This window comes from Mobula birostris, chromosome 11 (genome assembly GCF_030028105.1).
Source record: "Mobula birostris isolate sMobBir1 chromosome 11, sMobBir1.hap1, whole genome shotgun sequence".
Taxonomy (NCBI): domain Eukaryota; kingdom Metazoa; phylum Chordata; class Chondrichthyes; order Myliobatiformes; family Myliobatidae; genus Mobula; species Mobula birostris.
This window is the reverse complement of record NC_092380.1, coordinates 2,557,397-2,582,051: the sequence shown is the minus strand read 5'-3', so window position 1 is coordinate 2,582,051 and position 24,655 is coordinate 2,557,397. Positions and strand designations below refer to the sequence as shown.

At 54.1% G+C, this 24,655-nt stretch overlaps 1 protein-coding gene across 6 annotated transcripts in view; it reads right to left on the bottom strand.

Moving 5' to 3' along the window:
- Positions 1–19,801, bottom strand: part of LOC140204741 (histone-lysine N-methyltransferase SETD1A-like) — a 55,028-nt gene extending 35,227 nt beyond the window's left edge. For 2 of the 6 annotated variants that reach the window (XM_072271488.1, XM_072271493.1), the window contains exons 1-4: positions 19,305–19,371; positions 17,697–17,971; positions 15,520–15,666; positions 15,049–15,147 (exon numbers count right to left, since the gene is read on the bottom strand). In XM_072271488.1, the coding sequence (XP_072127589.1) occupies positions 15,049–15,147; positions 15,520–15,660 (240 nt within the window). In that variant the 5' untranslated portion in view covers positions 15,661–15,666; positions 17,697–17,971; positions 19,305–19,371. Of the gene's footprint in view, positions 1–15,048; positions 15,148–15,519; positions 15,667–17,284; positions 17,674–17,696; positions 17,972–19,304; positions 19,372–19,722 lie in introns of those variants that run through there. The other 4 variants (XM_072271489.1, XM_072271492.1, XM_072271491.1 and 1 more) reach the window with 4 other exon arrangements.
- Positions 19,802–24,655: the final 4,854 nt, after the last annotated feature.

Sequence of the window (24,655 nt, the reverse complement as noted above, 5' to 3'; positions counted from 1 at the left end):
CCCCCTGAGAGAGAGGGACTGAGAGACATCGGTCAGTGTACAGATCTCCCCTGAGAGAGAGGGACTGAGAGACACCGGTCAGTGTACAGATCTCCCCCTGAGAGAGAGGGACCGAGAGACACCGGTCAGTGTACAGATCTCCCCCTGAGAGAGAGGGACTGAGAGACACCGGTCAGTGTACAGATCTCCCACTGAGAGAGAGGGACTGAGAGACACCGGTCAGTGCACAGATCTCCCCCTGAGAGAGAGGGACTGAGAGACACCGGTCAGTGTACAGATCTCCCCTGAGAGAGAGGGACTGAGAGACACCGGTCAGTGTACAGATCTCCCCCTGAGAGAGAGGGACCGAGAGACACCGGTCAGTGTACAGATCTCCCCCTGAGAGAGAGGGACTGAGAGACACCGGTCAGTGTACAGATCTCTCCCTGAGAGAGAGCGACTGAGAGACACCGGTCAGTGTACAGATCTCCCCCTGAGAGAGAGGGACTGAGAGACACCGGTCAGTGTACAGATATCCCCTGGGAGAGAGGGACTGAGAGACACCGGTCAGTGTACAGATCTCCCCTGAGAGAGACGGACTGAGAGACACCGGTCAGTGTACAGATCTCCCTGAGAGAGACGGACTGAGAGACACCGGGCAGTGTACAGATCTCCCCTGAGAGAGAGGGACTGAGAGACACCGGTCAGTGTACAGATCTCCCCTGAGGGAGAGGGACTGAGAGACACCGGTCAGTGTACAGATCTCCCCCAGAGAGAGAGGGACTGAGAGACACCGGTAGTGGACAGATCTCCCCCTGAGAGAGAGGGACTGAGAGACACCGGTCAGTGTACAGATCTGTCCCTGAGAGAGAGGGACTGAGAGACACCAGTCAGTGTACAGATCTCCGCCTGAGAGAGAGGGACTGAGAGACACCGGTCAGTGTACAGATCTCCCTGAGAGAGACGGACTGAGAGACACTGGTCAGTGTACAGATCTCCCCCTGAGAGAGAGGGACTGAGAGACACCGGTCAGTGTACAGATCTCCGCTGAGAGAGAGGGACTGAGAGACACCGGTCAGTGTACAGATCTCCCCCTGAGAGAGAGGAACTGAGAGACACCGGTCAGTGTACAGATCTCCCCCTGAGAGAGAGGGACTGAGAGACACCGGTCAGTGTACAGATCTCCCCCTGAGAGAGAGGGACTGAGAGACACCGGTCAGTGCACAGATCTCCCCCTGAGAGAGAGGGACTGAGAGACACCGGTCAGTGTACAGATCTCCCCTGAGAGAGAGGGACTGAGAGACACCGGTCAGTGTACAGATCTCCCCCTGAGAGAGAGGGACTGAGAGACACCGGTCAGTGTACAGATCTCCCCCTGAGAGAGAGGGACTGAGAGACACCGGTCAGTGTACAGATCTCCCCCTGAGAGAGAGGGACTGAGAGACACCGGTCAGTGTACAGATCTCCCCCTGAGAGAGAGGGACTGAGAGACACCGGTCAGTGTACAGATATCCCCTGGGAGAGAGGGACTGAGAGACACCGGTCAGTGTACAGATCTCCCCTGAGAGAGACGGACTGAGAGACACCGGTCAGTGTACAGATCTCCCTGAGAGAGACGGACTGAGAGACACCGGGCAGTGTACAGATCTCCCCTGAGAGAGAGGGACTGAGAGACACCGGTCAGTGTACAGATCTCCCCTGAGGGAGAGGGACTGAGAGACACCGGTCAGTGTACAGATCTCCCCCAGAGAGAGAGGGACTGAGAGACACCGGTCAGTGGACAGATCTCCGCCTGAGAGAGAGGGACTGAAAGACACCGGTCAGTGTACAGATCTCCCTGAGAGAGACGGACTGAGAGACACTGGTCAGTGTACAGATCTCCCCCTGAGAGAGAGGGACTGAGAGACACCGGTCAGTGTACAGATCTCCCCTGAGAGAGAGGGACTGAGAGACACCGGTCAGTGTACAGATCTCCCCCTGAGAGAGAGGAACTGAGAGACACCGGTCAGTGTACAGATCTCCCCTGAGAGAGAGGGACTGAGAGACACCGGTCAGTGTACAGATCTCCCCCTGAGAGAGAGGGACTCAGAGACACCGGTCAGTGTACAGATCTCCCCCTGAGAGAGAGGGACTGAGAGACACCGGTCAGTGCACAGATCTCCCCCTGAGAGAGAGGGACTGAGAGACACCGGTCAGTGTACACATCTCCCCCTGAGAGAGAATAACTGAGAGACACCGGTCAGTGTACAGATCTCCCCTGAGAGAGAGGGACTGAGAGACACTGGTCAGTGTACAGATCTCCCCCTGAGAGAGAGGGACTGAGAGACACCGGTCAGTGTACAGATCTCCCCCTGAGAGAGAGGGACTGAGAGACACTGGTCAGTGTACAGATATCCCCTGGGAGAGAGGGACTGAGAGACACCGGTCAGTGTACAGATCTCCCCTGAGAGAGACGGACTGAGAGACACCGGTCAGTGTACAGATCTCCCTGAGAGAGACGGACTGAGAGACACCGGGCAGTGTACAGATCTCCCTGAGAGAGAGGGACTGAGAGACACCGGTCAGTGTACAGATCTCTCCCTGAGAGAGACGGACTGAGAGACACCGGGCAGTGTACAGATCTCCCTGAGAGAGACGGACTGAGAGACACCGGTCAGTGTACAGATCTCCCCTGAGGGAGAGGGACTGAGAGACACCGGTCAGTGTACAGATCTCCCCCAGAGAGAGAGGGACTGAGAGACACCGGTCAGTGGACAGATCTCCCCCTGAGAGAGAGGGACTGAGAGACACCGGTCAGTGTACAGATCTGTCCCTGAGAGAGAGGGACTGAGAGACACCGGTCAGTGTACAGATCTCCGCCTGAGAGAGAGGGACTGAGAGACACCGGTCAGTGTACAGATCTCCCCCTGAGAGAGAGGGACTGAGAGACACCGGTCAGTGTACAGATCTCCCCTGAGAGAGACGGACTGAGAGACACTGGTCAGTGTACAGATCTCCCCCTGAGAGAGAGGGACTGAGAGACACCGGTCAGTGTACAGATCTCCCCTGAGAGAGAGGGACTGAGAGACACCGGTCAGTGTACAGATCTCCCCCTGAGAGAGAGGAACTGAGAGACACCGGTCAGTGTACAGATCTCCCCTGAGAGAGAGGGACTGAGAGACACCGGTCAGTGTACAGATATCCCCCTGAGAGAGAGGGACTGAGAGACACCGGTCAGTGTACAGATCTCCCCCTGAGAGAGAGGGACTGAGAGACACCGGTCAGTGCACAGATCTCCCCCTGAGAGAGAGGGACTGAGAGACACCGGTCAGTGTACACATCTCCCCCTGAGAGAGAATAACTGAGAGACACCGGTCAGTGTACAGATCTCCCCTGAGAGAGACGGACTGAGAGACACTGGTCAGTATACAGATCTCCCCCTGAGAGAGAGGGACTGAGAGACACCGGTCAGTGTACAGATCTCCCCCTGAGAGAGAGGGACTGAGAGACACCGGTCAGTGTACAGATCTCCCCCTGAGAGAGAGGGACTGAGAGACACCGGTCAGTGTACAGATCTCCCCCTGAGAGAGAGGGACTGAGAGACACCGGTCAGTGTACAGATCTCCCCTGAGAGAGAGGGACTGAGAGACACCAGTCAGTGTACAGATCTCCCCCTGAGAGAGAGGGACTGAGAGACACCGATCAGTGTACAGATCTCCCCCTGAGAGAGAGGGACTGAGAGACACCGGTCAGTGTACAGATCTCCCCTGAGAGAGACGGACTGAGAGACACGGGTCAGTGTACAGATCTCCCTGAGAGAGACGGACTGAGAGACACCGGTCAGTGTACAGATCTCCCTGAGAGAGAGGGACTGAGAGACACCAGTCAGTGTACAGATCTCTCCCTGAGAGAGACAGACTGAGAGACACGGGGCAGTGTACAGATCTCCCTGAGAGAGAGGGACTGAGAGACACTGGTCAGTGTACAGATCTCCCCCTGAGAGAGAGGGACTGAGAGACACCGGTCAGTGTACAGATCTCCCCTGAGAGAGAGGGACTGAGAGACACCGGGCAGTGTACAGATCTCCCTGAGAGAGAGGGACTGAGAGACACCGGTCAGTGTACAGATCTCTCCCTGAGAGAGACGGACTGAGAGACACCGGGCAGTGTACAGATCTCCCTGAGAGAGACGGACTGAGAGACACCGGTCAGTGTACAGATCTCCCCTGAGGGAGAGGGACTGAGAGACACCGGTCAGTGTACAGATCTCCCCCTGAGAGAGAGGGACTGAGAGACACCGGTCAGTGGACAGATCTCCCCCTGAGAGAGAGGGACTGAGAGACAACGGTCAGTGTACAGATCTGTCCCTGAGAGAGAGGGACTGAGAGACACCGGTCAGTGTACAGATCTCCCCTGAGAGAGACGGACTGAGAGACACTGGTCAGTGTACAGATCTCCCCCTGAGAGAGAGGGACTGAGAGACACCGGTCAGTGTACAGATCTCCCCTGAGAGAGAGGGACTGAGAGACACCGGTCAGTGTACAGATCTCCCCCTGAGAGAGAGGAACTGAGAGACACCGGTCAGTGTACAGATCTCCCCTGAGAGAGAGGGACTGAGAGACACCGGTCAGTGTACAGATCTCCCCCTGAGAGAGAGGGACTGAGAGACACCGGTCAGTGTACAGATCTCCCCCTGAGAGAGAGGGACTGAGAGACACCGGTCAGTGCACAGATCTCCCCTGAGAGAGAGGGACTGAGAGACACCGGTCAGTGTACAGATCTCCCCCTGAGAGACAGGGACTGAGAGACACCGGTCAGTGTACAGATCTCCCCCTGAGAGAGAGGGACTGAGAGACACCGGTCAGTGTACAGATCTCCGCCTGAGAGAGAGGGACTGAGAGACACCGGTCAGTGTACAGATCTCCCCTGAGAGAGAGGGACTGAGAGACACCGGGCAGTGTACAGATCTCCCTGAGAGAGAGGGACTGAGAGACACCGGTCAGTGTACAGATCTCTCCCTGAGAGAGACGGACTGAGAGACACCGGGCAGTGTACAGATCTCCCTGAGAGAGACGGACTGAGAGACACCGGTCAGTGTACAGATCTCCCCTGAGGGAGAGGGACTGAGAGACACCGGTCAGTGTACAGATCTCCCCCAGAGAGAGAGGGACTGAGAGACACCGGTCAGTGGACAGATCTCCCCCTGAGAGAGAGCGACTGAGAGACACCGGTCAGTGTACAGATCTGTCCCTGAGAGAGAGGGACTGAGAGACACCGGTCAGTGTACAGATCTCCGCCTGAGAGAGAGGGACTGAGAGACACCGGTCAGTGTACAGATCTCCCCCTGAGAGAGAGGGACTGAGAGACACCGGTCAGTGTACAGATCTCCCCTGAGAGAGACGGACTGAGAGACACTGGTCAGTGTACAGATCTCCCCCTGAGAGAGAGGGACTGAGAGACACCGGTCAGTGTACAGATCTCCCCTGAGAGAGAGGGACTGAGAGACACCGGTCAGTGTACAGATCTCCCCCTGAGAGAGAGGAACTGAGAGACACCGGTCAGTGTACAGATCTCCCCTGAGAGAGAGGGACTGAGAGACACCGGTCAGTGTACAGATCTCCCCCTGAGAGAGAGGGACTCAGAGACACCGGTCAGTGTACAGATCTCCCCCTGAGAGAGAGGGACTGAGAGACACCGGTCAGTGCACAGATCTCCCCCTGAGAGAGAGGGACTGAGAGACACCGGTCAGTGTACACATCTCCCCCTGAGAGAGAATAACTGAGAGACACCGGTCAGTGTACAGATCTCCCCTGAGAGAGAGGGACTGAGAGACACTGGTCAGTGTACAGATCTCCCCCTGAGAGAGAGGGACTGAGAGACACCGGTCAGTGTACAGATCTCCCCCTGAGAGAGAGGGACTGAGAGACACCGGTCAGTGTACAGATCTCCCCCTGAGAGAGAGGGACTGAGAGACACCGGTCAGTGTACAGATCTCCCCCTGAGAGAGAGGGACTGAGAGACACCGGTCAGTGTACAGATCTCCCCTGAGAGAGAGGGACTGAGAGACACCAGTCAGTGTACAGATCTCCCCCTGAGAGAGAGGGACTGAGAGACACCGATCAGTGTACAGATCTCCCCCTGAGAGAGAGGGACTGAGAGACACCGGTCAGTGTACAGATCTCCCCTGAGAGAGACGGACTGAGAGACACCGGTCAGTGTACAGATCTCCCTGAGAGAGACGGACTGAGAGACACCGGGCAGTGTACAGATCTCCCTGAGAGAGAGGGACTGAGAGACACCAGTCAGTGTACAGATCTCTCCCTGAGAGAGACAGACTGAGAGACACGGGGCAGTGTACAGATCTCCCTGAGAGAGAGGGACTGAGAGACACTGGTCAGTGTACAGATCTCCCCCTGAGAGAGAGGGACTGAGAGACACCGGTCAGTGTACAGATCTCCCCCTGAGAGAGAGGGACTGAGAGACACCGGTCAGTGCACAGATCTCCCCCTGAGAGAGAGGGACTGAGAGACACCGGTCAGTGTACAGATCTCCCCCTGAGAGAGAATAACTGAGAGACACCGGTCAGTGTACAGATCTCCCCTGAGAGAGAGGGACTGAGAGACACTGGTCAGTGTACAGATCTCCCCCTGAGAGAGAGGGACTGAGAGACACCGGTCAGTGTACAGATCTCCCCCTGAGAGAGAGGGACTGAGAGACACCGGTCAGTGTACAGATCTCCCCCTGAGAGAGAGGGACTGAGAGACACCGGTCAGTGTACAGATCTCCCCCTGAGAGAGAGGGACTGAGAGACACCGGTCAGTGTACAGATCTCCCCCTGAGAGAGAGGGACTGAGAGACACCAGTCAGTGTACAGATCTCCCCTGAGAGAGAGGGACTGAGAGACACCAGTCAGTGTACAGATCTCCCCCTGAGAGAGAGGGACTGAGAGACACCGATCAGTGTACAGATCTCCCCCTGAGAGAGAGGGACTGAGAGACACCGGTCAGTGTACAGATCTCCCCTGAGAGAGACGGACTGAGAGACACCGGTCAGTGTACAGATCTCCCTGAGAGAGACGGACTGAGAGACACCGGGCAGTGTACAGATCTCCCTGAGAGAGAGGGACTGAGAGACACCGGTCAGTGTACAGATCTCTCCCTGAGAGAGACGGACTGAGAGACACCGGGCAGTGTACAGATCTCCCCCTGAGAGAGAGGGACTGAGAGACACCGGTCAGTGTACAGATCTCCCCCTGAGAGAGAGGGACTGAGAGACACCGGTCAGTGTACAGATCTCCCCCTGAGAGAGAGGGACTGAGAGAAATCGGTCAGTGTACAGATCTCCGCCTGAGAGAGAGGGACTGAGAGACACCGGTCAGTGTACAGATCTCCCCCTGATAGAGAGGGACTGAGAGACACCGGTCAGTGTACAGATCTCCCTGAGAGAGACGGACTGAGAGACACCGGGCAGTGTACAGATCTCCCCTGAGAGAGAGGGACTGAGAGACACCGGTCAGTGTACAGATCTCCCCTGAGGGAGAGGGACTGAGAGACACCCCCAGAGAGAGAGGGACTGAGAGACACCGGTCAGTGGACAGATCTGTCCCTGAGAGAGAGGGACTGAGAGACACCGGTCAGTGTACAGATCTCCGCCTGAGAGAGACGGACTGAGAGACACCGGTCAGTGTACAGATCTCCCTGAGAGAGACGGACTGAGAGACACTGGTCAGTGTACAGATCTCCCCCTGAGAGAGAGGGACTGAGAGACACCGGGCAGTGTACAGATCTCCCCTGAGAGAGGGACTGAGAGACACCGGTCAGTGTACAGATCTCCCCCTGAGAGAGAGGAACTGAGAGACACCGGTCAGTGTACAGATCTCCCCTGAGAGAGAGGGACTGAGAGACACCGGTCAGTGTACAGATCTCCCCCTGAGAGAGAGGGACTGAGAGACACCGGTCAGTGTACAGATCTCCCTGAGAGAGACGGACTGAGATACACCGGGCAGTGTACAGATCTCCCTGAGAGAGAGGGACTGAGAGACACCAGTCAGTGTACAGATCTCTCCCTGAGAGAGACAGACTGAGAGACACGGGGCAGTGTACAGATCTCCCTGAGAGAGAGGGACTGAGAGACACTGGTCAGTGTACAGATCTCCCCCTGAGAGAGAGGGACTGAGAGACACCGGTCAGTGCACAGATCTCCCCCTGAGAGAGAGGGACTGAGAGACACCGGTCAGTGTACAGATCTCCCCCTGAGAGAGAATAACTGAGAGACACCGGTCAGTGTACAGATCTCCCCTGAGAGAGAGGGACTGAGAGACACTGGTCAGTGTACAGATCTCCCCCTGAGAGAGAGGGACTGAGAGACACCGGTCAGTGTACAGATCTCCCCCTGAGAGAGAGGGACTGAGAGACACCGGTCAGTGTACAGATCTCCCCCTGAGAGAGAGGGACTGAGAGACACCGGTCAGTGTACAGATCTCCCCCTGAGAGACAGGGACTGAGAGACACCAGTCAGTGTACAGATCTCCCCTGAGAGAGAGGGACTGAGAGACACCAGTCAGTGTACAGATCTCCCCCTGAGAGAGAGGGACTGAGAGACACCGATCAGTGTACAGATCTCCCCCTGAGAGAGAGGGACTGAGAGACACCGGTCAGTGTACAGATCTCCCCTGAGAGAGACGGACTGAGAGACACCGGTCAGTGTACAGATCTCCCTGAGAGAGACGGACTGAGAGACACCGGGCAGTGTACAGATCTCCCTGAGAGAGAGGGACTGAGAGACACCGGTCAGTGTACAGATCTCTCCCTGAGAGAGACGGACTGAGAGACACCGGGCAGTGTACAGATCTCCCCCTGAGAGAGAGGGACTGAGAGACACCGGTCAGTGTACAGATCTCCCCCTGAGAGAGAGGGACTGAGAGACACCAGTCAGTGTACAGATCTCCCCCTGAGAGAGAGGGACTGAGAGAAATCGGTCAGTGTACAGATCTCCGCCTGAGAGAGAGGGACTGAGAGACACCGGTCAGTGTACAGATCTCCCCCTGAGAGAGAGGGACTGAGAGACACCAGTCAGTGTACAGATCTCCCCTGAGAGAGAGGGACTGAGAGACACCGGTCAGTGTACAGATCTCCGCTGAGAGAGAGGGACTGAGAGACACTGGTCAGTGTACAGATCTCCCCCTGAGAGAGAGGGACTGAGAGACACGGGTCAGTGTACAGATCTCCGCCTGAGGGAGAGGGACTGAGAGACACCGGTCAGTGTACATATCTCCCCTGAGAGAGAGGGACTGAGAGACACCAGTCAGTGTACAGATCTCCCCTGAGAGAGAGGGACTGAGAGACACCGGTCAGTGTACAGATCTCCCCCTGAGAGAGAGGGACTGAGAGACACCGATCAGTGTACGGATCTCCCCCTGAGAGAGAGGGACTGAGAGACACCGGTCAGTGTACAGATTTCCCCCTGAGAGAGAGGGACTGAGAGACACCGGTCAGTGTACAGATCTCCCTGAGAGAGACGGACTGAGAGACACCGGGCAGTGTACAGATCTCCCTGAGAGAGACGGACTGAGAGACACCGGGCAGTGTACAGATCTCCCCCTGAGAGAGAGGGACTGAGAGACACCGGTCAGTGTACAGATCTCCCCTGTGAGAGAGGGACTGCAAGACACCAGTCAGTGTACAGATCTCCCCCTGAGAGAGAGGGACTGAGAGACACCGGTCAGTGTACAGATCTCCCCCTGAGAGAGAGGGACTGAGAGACACAGGTCAGTGTACAGATCTCCGCCTGAGGGAGAGGGTCTGAGATACACCGGTCAGTGTACATATCTCCCCTGAGAGAGAGGGACTGAGAGACACCGGTCAGTGTACAGATCTCCCCTGAGAGAGAGGGACTGAGAGACACAGGTCAGTGTACAGATCTCCCCTGAGAGAGACGGACTGAGAGACACCAGTCAGTGTACATATCTCCCTGAGAGAGACGGACTGAGAGACACCGGTCAGTGTACAGATCTCCCCTGAGAGAGAGGGACTGAGAGACACCGGTCAGTGTACAGATCTCCCCCTGAGAGATAGGGACTGAGAGACACCGGTCAGTATACAGATCTCCCCCTGAGAGAGAGGGACTGAGAGACACCGGTCAGTGTACATATCTCCCCTGAGAGAGAGGGACTGAGAGACACTGGTCAGTGTACAGATGTCCCCCTGACAGAGAGGGACTGAGAGACACCAGTCAGTGTACAGATCTCCCTGAGAGAGACGGACTGAGAGACACCGGGCAGTGTACAGATCTCCCTGAGAGAGACGGACTGAGAGACACCGGGCAGTGTACAGATCTCCCCCTGAGAGAGAGGGACTGAGAGACACCGGTCAGTGTACAGATCTCCCCTGAGAGAGAGGGACTGCAAGACACCGGTCAGTGTACAGATCTCCCCCTGAGAGAGAGGGACTGAGAGACACCGGTCAGTGTACAGATCTCCCCCTGAGAGAGAGGGACTGAGAGACACAGGTCAGTGTACAGATCTCCGCCTGAGGGAGAGGGACTGAGAGATACCGGTCAGTGTACATATCTCCCCTGAGAGAGAGGGACTGAGAGACACCGGTCAGTGTACAGATCTCCCCTGAGAGAGAGGGACTGAGAGACACAGGTCAGTGTACATATCTCCCTGAGAGAGACGGACTGAGAGACACCGGTCAGTGTACAGATCTCCCCTGAGAGAGAGGGACTGAGAGGCACAGGTCAGTGTACAGATCTCCCCCTGAGAGATAGGGACTGAGAGACACCGGTCAGTATACAGATCTCCCCCTGAGAGAGAGGGACTGAGAGACACCGGTCAGTGTACATATCTCCCCTGAGAGAGAGGGACTGAGAGACACTGGTCAGTGTACAGATGTCCCCCTGACAGAGAGGGACTGAGAGACACCAGTCAGTGTACAGATCTCCCCTGAGAGAGAGGGACTGAGAGACACCGGTCAGTGTACAGATCTCCGCTGAGAGAGAGGGACTGAGAGACACTGGTCAGTGTACAGATCTCCCCCTGAGAGAGAGGGACTGAGAGACACCGGTCAGTGTACACATCTCCCCCTGAGAGAGAATAACTGAGAGACACCGGTCAGTGTACAGATCTCCCCTGAGAGAGAGGGACTGAGAGAGACTGGTCAGTGTACAGATCTCCCCCTGAGAGAGAGGGACTGAGAGACACCGGTCAGTGTACAGATCTCCCCCTGAGAGAGAGGGACTGAGAGACACCGGTCAGTGTACAGATCTCCCCCTGAGAGAGAGGGACTGAGAGACACCGGTCAGTGTGCAGATCTCCCCCTGAGAGAGAGGGACTGAGAGACACCGGTCAGTGTACAGATCTCCCCCTGAGAGAGAGGGACTGAGAGACACCGGTCAGTGTACAGATCTCCCCCTGAGAGAGAGGGACTGAGAGACACCAGTCAGTGTACAGATCTCCCCCTGAGAGAGAGGGACTGAGAGACACCGATCAGTGTACAGATCTCCCCCTGAGAGAGAGGGACTGAGAGACACCGGTCAGTGTACAGATCTCCCCTGAGAGAGACGGACTGAGAGACACCGGTCAGTGTACAGATCTCCCTGAGAGAGACGGACTGAGAGACACCGGGCAGTGTACAGATCTCCCTGAGAGAGAGGGACTGAGAGACACCAGTCAGTGTACAGATCTCTCCCTGAGAGAGACAGACTGAGAGACACGGGGCAGTGTACAGATCTCCCTGAGAGAGAGGGACTGAGAGACACTGGTCAGTGTACAGATCTCCCCCTGAGAGAGAGGGACTGAGAGACACCGGTCAGTGCACAGATCTCCCCCTGAGAGAGAGGGACTGAGAGACACCGGTCAGTGTACAGATCTCCCCCTGAGAGAGAATAACTGAGAGACACCGGTCAGTGTACAGATCTCCCCCTGAGAGAGAGGGACTGAGAGACACCGGTCAGTGTACAGATCTCCCCCTGAGAGACAGGGACTGAGAGACACCAGTCAGTGTACAGATCTCCCCTGAGAGAGAGGGACTGAGAGACACCAGTCAGTGTACAGATCTCCCCCTGAGAGAGAGGGACTGAGAGACACCGATCAGTGTACAGATCTCCCCCTGAGAGAGAGGGACTGAGAGACACCGGTCAGTGTACAGATCTCCCCTGAGAGAGACGGACTGAGAGACACCGGTCAGTGTACAGATCTCCCTGAGAGAGACGGACTGAGAGACACCGGGCAGTGTACAGATCTCCCTGAGAGAGAGGGACTGAGAGACACCGGTCAGTGTACAGATCTCTCCCTGAGAGAGACGGACTGAGAGACACCGGGCAGTGTACAGATCTCCCCCTGAGAGAGAGGGACTGAGAGACACCGGTCAGTGTACAGATCTCCCCCTGAGAGAGAGGGACTGAGAGACACCAGTCAGTGTACAGATCTCCCCCTGAGAGAGAGGGACTGAGAGAAATCGGTCAGTGTACAGATCTCCGCCTGAGAGAGAGGGACTGAGAGACACCGGTCAGTGTACAGATCTCCCCCTGAGAGAGAGGGACTGAGAGACACCAGTCAGTGTACAGATCTCCCCTGAGAGAGAGGGACTGAGAGACACCGGTCAGTGTACAGATCTCCGCTGAGAGAGAGGGACTGAGAGACACTGGTCAGTGTACAGATCTCCCCCTGAGAGAGAGGGACTGAGAGACACGGGTCAGTGTACAGATCTCCGCCTGAGGGAGAGGGACTGAGAGACACCGGTCAGTGTACATATCTCCCCTGAGAGAGAGGGACTGAGAGACACCGGTCAGTGTACAGATTTCCCCCTGAGAGAGAGGGACTGAGAGACACCGGTCAGTGTACAGATCTCCCTGAGAGAGACGGACTGAGAGACACCGGGCAGTGTACAGATCTCCCCCTGAGAGAGAGGGACTGAGAGACACCGGTCAGTGTACAGATCTCCCCTGTGAGAGAGGGACTGCAAGACACCAGTCAGTGTACAGATCTCCCCCTGAGAGAGAGGGACTGAGAGACACCGGTCAGTGTACAGATCTCCCCCTGAGAGAGAGGGACTGAGAGACACAGGTCAGTGTACAGATCTCCGCCTGAGGGAGAGGGACTGAGAGACACCGGTCAGTGTACATATCTCCCCTGAGAGAGAGGGACTGAGAGACACCGGTCAGTGTACAGATCTCCCCTGAGAGAGAGGGACTGAGAGACACAGGTCAGTGTACAGATCTCCCCTGAGAGAGACGGACTGAGAGACACCAGTCAGTGTACATATCTCCCTGAGAGAGACGGACTGAGAGACACCGGTCAGTGTACAGATCTCCCCTGAGAGAGAGGGACTGAGAGACACCGGTCAGTGTACAGATCTCCCCCTGAGAGATAGGGACTGAGAGACACCGGTCAGTATACAGATCTCCCCCTGAGAGAGAGGGACTGAGAGACACCGGTCAGTGTACATATCTCCCCTGAGAGAGAGGGACTGAGAGACACTGGTCAGTGTACAGATGTCCCCCTGACAGAGAGGGACTGAGAGACACCAGTCAGTGTACAGATCTCCCTGAGAGAGACGGACTGAGAGACACCGGGCAGTGTACAGATCTCCCTGAGAGAGACGGACTGAGAGACACCGGGCAGTGTACAGATCTCCCCCTGAGAGAGAGGGACTGAGAGACACCGGTCAGTGTACAGATCTCCCCTGAGAGAGAGGGACTGCAAGACACCGGTCAGTGTACAGATCTCCCCCTGAGAGAGAGGGACTGAGAGACACCGGTCAGTGTACAGATCTCCCCCTGAGAGAGAGGGACTGAGAGACACAGGTCAGTGTACAGATCTCCGCCTGAGGGAGAGGGACTGAGAGATACCGGTCAGTGTACATATCTCCCCTGAGAGAGAGGGACTGAGAGACACCGGTCAGTGTACAGATCTCCCCTGAGAGAGAGGGACTGAGAGACACAGGTCAGTGTACATATCTCCCTGAGAGAGACGGACTGAGAGACACCGGTCAGTGTACAGATCTCCCCTGAGAGAGAGGGACTGAGAGGCACAGGTCAGTGTACAGATCTCCCCCTGAGAGATAGGGACTGAGAGACACCGGTCAGTATACAGATCTCCCCCTGAGAGAGAGGGACTGAGAGACACCGGTCAGTGTACATATCTCCCCTGAGAGAGAGGGACTGAGAGACACTGGTCAGTGTACAGATGTCCCCCTGACAGAGAGGGACTGAGAGACACCAGTCAGTGTACAGATCTCCCCTGAGAGAGAGGGACTGAGAGACACCGGTCAGTGTACAGATCTCCGCTGAGAGAGAGGGACTGAGAGACACTGGTCAGTGTACAGATCTCCCCCTGAGAGAGAGGGACTGAGAGACACGGGTCAGTGTACAGATCTCCGCCTGAGGGAGAGGGACTGAGAGACACCGGTCAGTGTACATATCTCCCCTGAGAGAGAGGGACTGAGAGACACCAGTCAGTGTACAGATCTCCCCTGAGAGAGAGGGACTGAGAGACACCGGTCAGTGTACAGGTCTCCCCCTGAGAGAGAGGGACTGAGAGACACCGATCAGTGTACGGATCTCCCCCTGAGAGAGAGGGACTGAGAGACACCGGTCAGTGTACAGATTTCCCCCTGAGAGAGAGGGACTGAGAGACACCGGTCAGTGTACAGATCTCCCTGAGAGAGACGGACTGAGAGACACCGGGCAGTGTACAGATCTCCCTGAGAGAGACGGACTGAGAGACACCGGGCAGTGTACAGATCTCCCCCTGAGAGAGAGGGACTGAGAGACACCGGTCAGTGTACAGATCTCCCCTGAGAGAGAGGGACTGCGAGACACCAGTCAGTGTACAGATCTCCGCCTGAGAGAGAGGGACTGAGAGACACCGGTCAGTGTACAGATCTCCCCCTGAGAGAGAGGGACTGAGAGACACCGGTCAGTTTACAGATCTCCCCCTGAGAGAGAGGGACTGAGAGACACCGGTCAGTGCACAGATCTCGCCTGAGAGAGAGGGACTGAGAGACACCGGTCAGTGTACAGATCTCCCTGAGACAGGACTACAGTCAGATGTATATTCCCACTACTTGAGGACAGACAGGGGAGTCAGTACCTTGAACTTTGGCACAGGAAGCGAGATGTCACGATGTTTAGTCCAGATACGTCGTTGTCGAGGATCTCGAACATCTCCAACGGGTGGGAAACCGGCATCCTGAAATAATAATCACAGGTGCTTAGTGCCAGAGCACCTCCTGCGTGCAGAGAAATACCCACACTCAGTCAGACACAAACTCCTCCCAGTCACATACACCTCCCACAGTGACACACACAAACATCTCCCAGTAACGCACATACACAAACTCCTCCCACACACAGTGAGACGCCTCCCACAGTGACACACACAAAATACATCCACACATCCACGGTAACACACGAGCACACCCCATAGTGGTGCATGAACACCTTCCGGTGTCACATGCACGCACCGAGGAAAGATTCACGGGGATCACACACGCAAAACAACCCCCTCCCCACACACACCAGCCCTGACCCTTGTGGAATAATGCTGAAGCTCCCCACATACTGGTAAGTTGAAGTAGAGTCCGTCATATCGATAGACTTTCTGTGGGACCCGTCTTATGGTGGGATCAGCCACCAGCTTGTAGTTCCGCCACTGATAACCACTTCCTTTCACTGCCTCCCCGCCACTTTCCTGGTCCATCATCTCACTCTGCAGGAGGAAGGAACAACGGAACGTCAGCCCGGGAACGAGGCGGCAGCGAAGGGCCAGCAGTGAACCATTCTCCCCTCCCTCCCTCCCTCTCCTTCCCATGCCCGTACAATCCAGAGCACAGGACCGAAAGGTTGTTGGTGCCGTGGCCAGTGCAGAGGATTAGCGTAGGTTACAATGGGACACTGGCAGGATGCAAAGCTGGGAGAAGTGGCGGATGGAGTTCAACCTGAAAAAGCGTGAGGCGATCCACTTTGGAAAGGGGAATAGAGGATTAATGACAGGATTCCTAGCAGAGTGAAGACACAGAGAGAACAGGCACGCCCTCCTCCCGTTGCTACCGTCACGGAGGAGATACAGGAGCCTGAAGACAACGACTCAGGAACAGCCCCTTCCCCTCCGCCATCACATTTCCACATGGACACTGAAGACATAAACACTAGCTCGCTAACTTTTCTCCACTTTTTGCACGCCTTGTTTAATTTAACTTTTTAAATACTTAACGTATATTTACTTCGTACTGTAACACACGACTTTTATTAAGTATTGCATTGTACTGCCACTGCATGACAAAGAATTTCATGACATACACCAATGATATTAAACCTGATTCTAGTTTTTGGGGTCCACGTGTCTCGAGATCCCTCAAAGTTGCTTTGCAAGTTGATGGGTGGTTAAAAATGTGTATGGTGTGCTGGCCTTCGTTAGTCAGCTGACTGAGTTCAGGAGCTGTGAGGTAATGTTGCAGCTCTATAAAACCCTGGTTAGACCACACTCAGAGTGTTGTGTTCAGTTCTTGTCGCCTCACCATACGAACGGTGTGGAAGCATTAGAGAGGGTGCAGAGGGGATCTACCAGGAGGCTGCCAGGATTAGATCACAGACCATGTCTCATGAGGATAGGCTGAGCAAGCTCAGACTTTTCCCTTCAGAGTGAAGGAGGATGAGAGAAGGCTTCATAGAGGTGTCGAAGATAAGAGACAGGGATAGAGTGGACAACTCCAAGAGCACCAAAACCCTGTTGTAGGGTTCGGATGCTTGTGCCTCAGTGACCCGGACAGCACGTTGGCTGCAGTCCAAGGGTCAAGGCCGGACTAAGAGTGGTCCACTGGTCGTCCAGTCTCAGGGGCTCAGCTCGGGGATAACAACCCTGACTTGTAAAACACAACTGTTACGGAAACAGCAATGAAGAACCTTTCTGACTGTGACGGTATTCCTGAGTCTCCACCCCGAGACTCGCATGAGTGACAGTAGTGAAAACCGAGGGGAAGCTACCGGCATGATGAAGGAAGCCCTGAACATCACCAGAGATGGAGAACCTTCATTGCTGCCTGAAACACCAGTGGTGTAACGGGCAGTAGCCAGTCTTCTCCCCAGGGCGGCAATGGCTGATACAAGAGGGCATGATTTTAAATTTACTGGAGGAAAGAGGTAGGTTTTTTCTATGTACAGACTGTGGGGTGTGGGGGGGGAACACACTGCCAGGGATGTTTAAGAGACTCTAGGATAGGCAATTGAAGGAAAGAAGAGTAGGAAGGCTCTGTGGGTGGGAAGTGTTAGATTGATCCTGGACCACCCTCTGGGTGAACAAGTTGCCTATTAAATCTCTCCCCTCTCACCTTAAACCTGAGCCCGCTGGTTCTTGATTCCCCAATGCTGGGAAAAAGACCGTGCGCGTTCGCCCAATCTGTGCCTTCGCGGTTTCATTCTGCATGACAAGGTCACCCCTCACTCGTCATGGGCGGTTACCATAAACGGAGTTGAATTTCTTTGCTTTAATACTCTGAATGGATGCCTGAAACATCAGCATCAAAACGGAGACCCTGGGGAAACGCGAGCGATGAATGGAGGGAGCGCAGGCTCGCCCAGTGGGTGCCATGGAGATTTGGCCGCGGGAGAAACAGAGAGGAAGGGGGAAGATATTCACTTCTCGGGATCCAGAAACAAACACAAGCCCTCAAATGAGCCTCCGAGAAACCCGCCCACTGTGTTGCCGTGGAGACAGACGAGCGTAGAAGGGGGCAGACTCACGTTGACTCCCCAGGGCCCGGTCACCGGTGCTCCTCAGGAGGCCCGAGGGGGAAGAAACGTCTGGCGTCTGTGGCCGGGGTCTGGTGTCCGTCATCGGGGCAGGTAGTGGGTGAGTGGGGGTGGGGAGATCCTTAGAGCATTACCGGGCGCAGCCGTTCCTCAGAGGTGTGTGTGGTGGGCGGAGGGTGGGGAGGAGGGAGGGAGGTTGGGCAGATGCAGACTGAGGGATGAGGCTGAGGTTGAGGGGCCAGAAAGCCTTGTATTCTGGTGGTCACCTGTCAACAGGAATGGATGGAGAAGTCAACAAGGGTGTGGAGAGGGGAGATGGGAGTGAGGGGAAAGGAGGAAGATGGGGGAACAGGAAGGTGTGGGATGAGTGCCTGAGAGGCAGAGGGGATGAGGTGAGTGGGGAGTGAGTATGGGGGGGCAGGTGGGATTGAGGAGGAGGAGGAGGAGGAGGGGGGTTAAGGGGTGACAGAAAGGGAAGGGGGATGATGGAGAGGGTGGGGAGTGAGGGAATGGAATGGAGACCAGATGGGGAGGAAGGTGACAGCGGGAAGGGAGTGAGGAGGGGACAGGAAGGCACAAGGTACAATCACAAATGCCACACCTCATCATCATTCTACTCTTCCTAGCTCTTTCTAGCTCACCCTTTCATCCTGTCACTCTCCCCCTCGCTCCTCTTCTCCTCATCCATCTCTCTCCCCCCCCCCCAACCTCTCCCATATTGCTCTCTCTGATCCTGATTCCTACCCCTTTCTCTCTCGGTCACATCCCCCCTACACTCACTCTCCCTCGTTGTCCCACCGCACCACCCACTCCGTCAGCGGCTGCCTCAGTCTATACCCCAGCCCTCTGCTGAGCCTGATTCTTTGGTCTTGCACTCACTTGGGCCAAACCCCCCCCCAATCCCCACCCTTCATTCTTCTTCACTTCTGCCTTCTCCAGCCTCTCCTTTCCTCCTTCCCATCCATCAGTCCCTCTCCTTCCCTCCTGTTCCTCACCAACTCTCTCCAACTCAGCTTCCCTTCCCTCCCTCCCCGTCTGTTCTGAACTGTCTGTTTCTGCACCTCTCCCACCTGCTGTCCATTTCCTTCCCCAAGTCCCCCTCCCATCTCCCCCAGCTCTCCTGATTCCCTCAGCTCCCTACCCACCTTATTCTCGTCTCCTCTCACCTGCTCCTTCTTTCTCTCACTCGCACCTTCACCCTCCACACCCCGCCGACCCCTGTTCATCCCATCTCCCTCGTCTCCTCGCCCGCAACTCATTTCCTCTTCCCTGCCTCCCTCACCCCGCCAGCCCCTGCCCGGCTCACGCTGCCTCCGCCCCATCTTCACTCGCACCTTCCCCCTCCCCATCCCACCCCTTTCTCACCTCCGCTCCCATTCTCTCTCAATGTGCCTCAAGCATGACCCTCGCCCCTCGTCCCGTCCTCTCCCCCCACCCTTCGCTGCCTCCCCGCCCCTCCGATCTCCCCGGTAGCCTCATCCCCCTCGCCCCTGCCCCCTCATCACCCTCACACTCCTTGCCACCTCCTCCTCTCCCCTTCCCCTCACTCTCTCCCCCCGCCCCTCCTTCCTCCCCTCTCCCCCTCACTCCCTCACTCACTCCTTCCCTCCGCCGCCGCCGTTGCTCCGAACCATCCGGGTCTCCGCTCCGCTCGGGGAGGGCGGGGGCTCCGGGAGTTGCGACTGCTCGGCTCCCTCCCCTACATTCACCACCCGTTCTCTTTACTTGTTCACCCTGCCCTTCCACTCCCCACACGCCATAAAACCTCCTCGTCCTTTTCTCTCTATTACGCACCAAATGTTTTGCTACCCTTGGCAATATTCTTTATTCACAAATAATTAATACCATTTCACTGCTGAAGAATCTGCAAACAAGTTATTGTTTACACGTTTACCCTCTGCTTGACTCCCACCATCCGGGATCGCCCCTCTACCCCGACCGTTACTTTCGTAACCGATTCTTCCTCCCCTCCCTCTGCTTTTCCTCCCGTCCCCGGATAACCAACGCCCAGACCCACCGCTTTCGTCAACTCCGGCGCCCCGATCGTCCGCTTCCTTTCCCCGTTGTTATTTTATTCACTTCCCTCCTATGGCCGCCGAATCTGCAGACACTGAGACTCTACGAGGGGTTTACTCAACGAGTCCGAATACAGTCATTGGAATCTGTCCTGCTGATTCTCCGTCCCGTCCCGACCGGGGCCGATACCCTTAGCACACCGTTGCTGATCTGGTGTTCATTGCCGACTGAGGGGAATCGTAGCTGTAGATCGAAGACGCCTCATGAACTTCTTGCTATCTCATTCTGAATTGCGAATTTAGTTGAAAGTTATGACTGTGAATCTGCGGATTGTAATGGCGAGCTAGATTTTATTTGTAGGGTGATCAAATGCAATTATTGTGCTGATTCTCGGAGCAGATTCGCCATGGCCCTTGTTTCCTGCAATCTCTGATTTCTTCTTTCTCCGCAGCGCTAGTCACCGCTGGTGGTTCTCCGGCCGACCGAATGCTCCAACTTTGTTTGGGTGGCTTTTCTTTATTTTTTTAAATAACTGTTATGGCGAATCTGCCATTTGCGGCTCTGACAGCAGGGTTCTTGTTTCTCCGCTCCTTGATCGGTGACGTCAATCGAGGATTGACTCTCCGGTGGGTGACGTCACCGAGTCTGGTTTTCCTCCACGCCTGTGGATGACGTCACCGAGAGAACCGCCTCCTCCGTCGATGACGTCACCCCGAGGCCCAGCCTACCCCCGTCAAAGTTCAAAGTAAATTTATTGTCAGAGTACAGCTATACCAACCACCATGGACCACCCTGAGGTCCCTTTTCCTGCGGGCATTCACAGTAAATAGAGTCAATGAAAGGCCGCACCCAGCAGGACGGACAAGCAACCAACTGTGCAGATACTCAAAGAAATAGAAAGAAGTGAATAAGCAATGAATATCTTGAACATGAGATGAAGGGTCCCTGACTGTGAGTCCATCTGTCCTGGGAAAGTTCAGTGAGCGAAGTTCAAGAGCCCGATGGTTGAGGGGTAATAACCGTTCCTGAACCTGGTGGTGTGAGTCCTGAGGCTGCTGAACATTCTTCCCGATGGCAGCGGTGAGAAGAGAGCATGGCCTGGGTGGTGGGAGTCCCTGATGACAGATACTGCTTTCCCACAACAGTACTCCATGTCGATGTGCTCATCGGTGGAGAGGGTTTTACACTTGATGGACTGGACCGTATCCACTACTTTTTGTAGGCTTGTCCATCCAAGGGCATTGATGTTTCCATACCAGGCTGTGATGCAACCAGTCAATATACTCTCCACCATACATCTGTAGAAGTTTGTCAAGGTTTTAGATGACATGCCAAACTTTTGCAAACTTCTAAAAAAATAGAGGCACTGCTGTGCTTCCTTCATAATGGCACTTAGGTGCTGGGCTTAGGACAAATCCTCAGAAATGATAACACACTGTGGCAGACCCTCTCCACGTCTGATCCCCTGACGGGCTCGTGGACCTCCTCTCGTGGTCAATAATCAGCTCCTTGGTCTTGCTGGAACTGAGTAAGAGGTTGAAGTGGCACCACTCAGCCAGGCTTTCAATCACCCTCCTAGACGTTGATTTGTCACCACCTTTGATTCGGCCAACAGCATTGGTGTCATCAGCAAGCATAAATATGGTATTGGAGCTGTGCTTATAAAGTGAGTCGAGCGGGGGTCTAAGCACGCAACCTTGTGCATCTGATGGAGGAAAATGTCGTTGCCATTCTGAACTGACTGGGAAAGGAGGAAATCAGAGAAATCGAGGGTCCAGTTGCACAAGGATCACTCACCAGTGGGAACCATCCTCAATACCAAATGCCTCTTTCACCCTGCCTGCCTGTCCCCCCTCTCCGGGAACTATTTACCTGTAATCCATAGGACTCTTGTTTCATAACACTTTCATTCACTGTGAAAGTCCTAATCACAGTGCCCATGGTCTCCCTTCAGTCTCATACACTCCAAGGAATAAAGTTTCAACCTGCCCAGTTTGTAACCCCCCAAATCCCAGCAACATCCTCGTAAATCTCCCTCTGCACTTTAGCTTTAGACAGTGTTAAGGAGGTAAATTGATAGAGGGATGTAAGTTCAAAGTGAATTTTATTATCAGAGTACAAATCCTATGCAACGATATACAACCCTGAGATTCATACTCAGCAAATCTACAAAATGGTAACTCTAACAGGATCAGTGAAAGATCAACTAAAGTGCAGAAGACAACAAACGGTGCAGATGCAGATATAAATAATGACGTTATAAGATGATGAGATGTACAGACAGCCAGCACGTTTTTCCCAATGACTAACTTGAAGAGGCATCATTTTAAGGTAATTGGAGGAAAGCACAGGGGAATATCAGAGGTAGGTTTGTTGCACAGAGTGGTGGGTGTGAGGAACACGATGCTGGGTGCTGGTGGAAGCAGATAAACATATCTTAGACAGTTCTAAGAGACTTTTAGATGGGCACATGGATGAAAGAAAAATAGAGGGCAAAGTTGCAGCAGAGCATTGTGGGAGGAAAGCATTAGTTTGATCTTAGAGTAGGTAAAAAAGTGTGGGCCGAAGGGCCTGTATTGTTCTATACACTCTTGCCTATTTAATGGCTCCTCCCCTGTAGCAGGGCGGACCATAATTAAACACGAGTAACACACACACAAAACAGTGAAGGAACTCAGCAGGTCAGGCAGCACCTGTGGAAAGGAGTAAACAGTCGACATTTCAGGCTGAGACCCATCTTCAGGACTGAGAAGGTGGGGAGAAGATGCCAGAATAAAGAGGTAGGTGGGGGACGGGAAGGAGTCTAGCTGAAAGGTGACAGGTGAAGCCAGGTAGGTGGGAAAAGTCAAGGGCTGGAGAGCCAAGCATAAAGCCCTGACTCCAGCCAACATCGCTGTCTGGGTCATTGAGGCATGCAAACCTCCAAACATGACAAGGTTGAGGTCCTCTTGGAGGACTTTAGCAATCTGAGACACATTGGTTATGCTTCAACAGAGGGGTCCATGAGATATGGTTCAGGTGCAGGTAGATGTGACTAGGCAGAAAATCTAGTTGACATGGAGCAGATGGGCCAAAAGGCCTGTTTTTGTAATATTCTGAAGCCCTCTTTTGGCCAACCATAGATATTACATCCTAGCCGTCTATGTGTGATACACAAGCCAGAGCAGTAAGATATGGAGAGCAAGCTGCTGCCCATGTAGCAGGCTTCCCCTCTCCATGCATCTGATGAATCCAAAGGAACGGCAGAGACCCGTACAGTTTGCCACCAGCCATGTCACAGGAGTTGCCAGTCAGCATAGGACTGCCTTCGGGGCTCCAGCTCTAGACTTTTCCTCAGGGTTTACTCCCAAAGCCTTCCCCACTAATCAGGATTTAACACCATTTGTAATTCTTCCACCCACTTACCCAGCTGATTAGACACCCCTGCAAGTTTTGATCATCCTTTCACTATCTACAGTATCTGGATGATAATGTTCAAGGCACGATTAGTAAATTTGCAGGTAACATTAAAGTAGACTGTGTTGTAGACAGTGACTATGGTTATCAGATCTGCAGGGAATTTTGATCAGCTGGCTAAGTGTGCCAAGGAATAACAAATGGAGTTTAATTCTGATGTGTGAGGTGTTGCATTTTGGAAAGGCAAACAAGACTTTAAGAGTGAACAGCAGGGCCCTAAAGAGCATTGCAGAACAGAGGGACTGTCTGCCTTTCATCAGTCGGTACTGAATACAGGAGTCGGGACGTCACATTACAGTTGTACAAGATGTTGGTGAGACTGCACTGGGAGCATTGAACGCACTTTTGCTCTGGAGAGGATGCAGAAACAATTCATGGGGACGTTGATGGGCCTGAGTTATAAGGAGAGACTGGACAGGATATTCTCTCAAGAGGAGGAGGCTCAGGAGTGAACTGACAAAGGGGTGTAGATGAGTCGGTTGGACACAGTCTTTCCCCAAGGTAGGGACATCTACCAGAAGTCACTGGTTTAAGGTGAGAGGAGCAACTGTTTTTCCACACAGAAGGTGAGGCTGCACTGGGAGTATTGTGTTCAATTTTGGTTACCCTGCTACAGGAGAGATGCCACAAAGATGTACAAAGTGCGGAGGTTTACAATGATGTCGTCAGGATATGGGGGAACTGGGTTACAAAAAGAGGTTGGGGCGTTATCCCTGAGAGTGTAGGAGACTGAGAGGTGACCTTATAGAGGTGTATAAAACCACGAGGGGCACAGATAGGGAAATGTGCCGTTTTTTCTCCCATGATGGGAAATCAAGAAGAGAGCACAGGTTTAAGGTAAGAGGGGAGACATTTAATAGGAACCTCCTTTCACCAAGAGGGTGGTTAGTATATAGAATGAGCTACCAGAGGAAGGTACATTTGCAATTAAAATATATTTGGACAGGTACATGGATAGGAAAATTTTAGACGGACACGGGTCAATGTGGGAAAATGGGTCTAGCTAAGGTAACTGGAAAGAGATACCTGCTTTTTTTTCTGGTGGGATTGTTGCTTGCTGCCACTTACGCGCAGGAGGGAGGGGAGACTTTGGGGTTCTACCATTTAACTGCCATTCATTCTTTGGGGCACTCCTGTTTTCATGGATGGTTGCCAGTAAACAGCATTTCAGGATGTATATTGTATACATTTCTCTGATATGAAATGTATCTTTGAACCTTGTGCTGGAGAGGGCACAGAGGAGATGCAGAATCAATCAGCTTCATTGTCACTGAAATTTGATGTTTTGTGTCAACAGTGCAGTGCAAGGCACAGGAAAAAATACCTTTATAATTTACAATATACAAAGAACAGTGCAAAAAAGGAATAGCGAGACAGTAATTTTTGGTTCATCGACCATTCAAAGATCTGCTGGCAGAGTTGAAGAAGCTGTTCCTGAATCGTTGAGTGTGGATCTTCAGCCTTCTATATTTCCACCC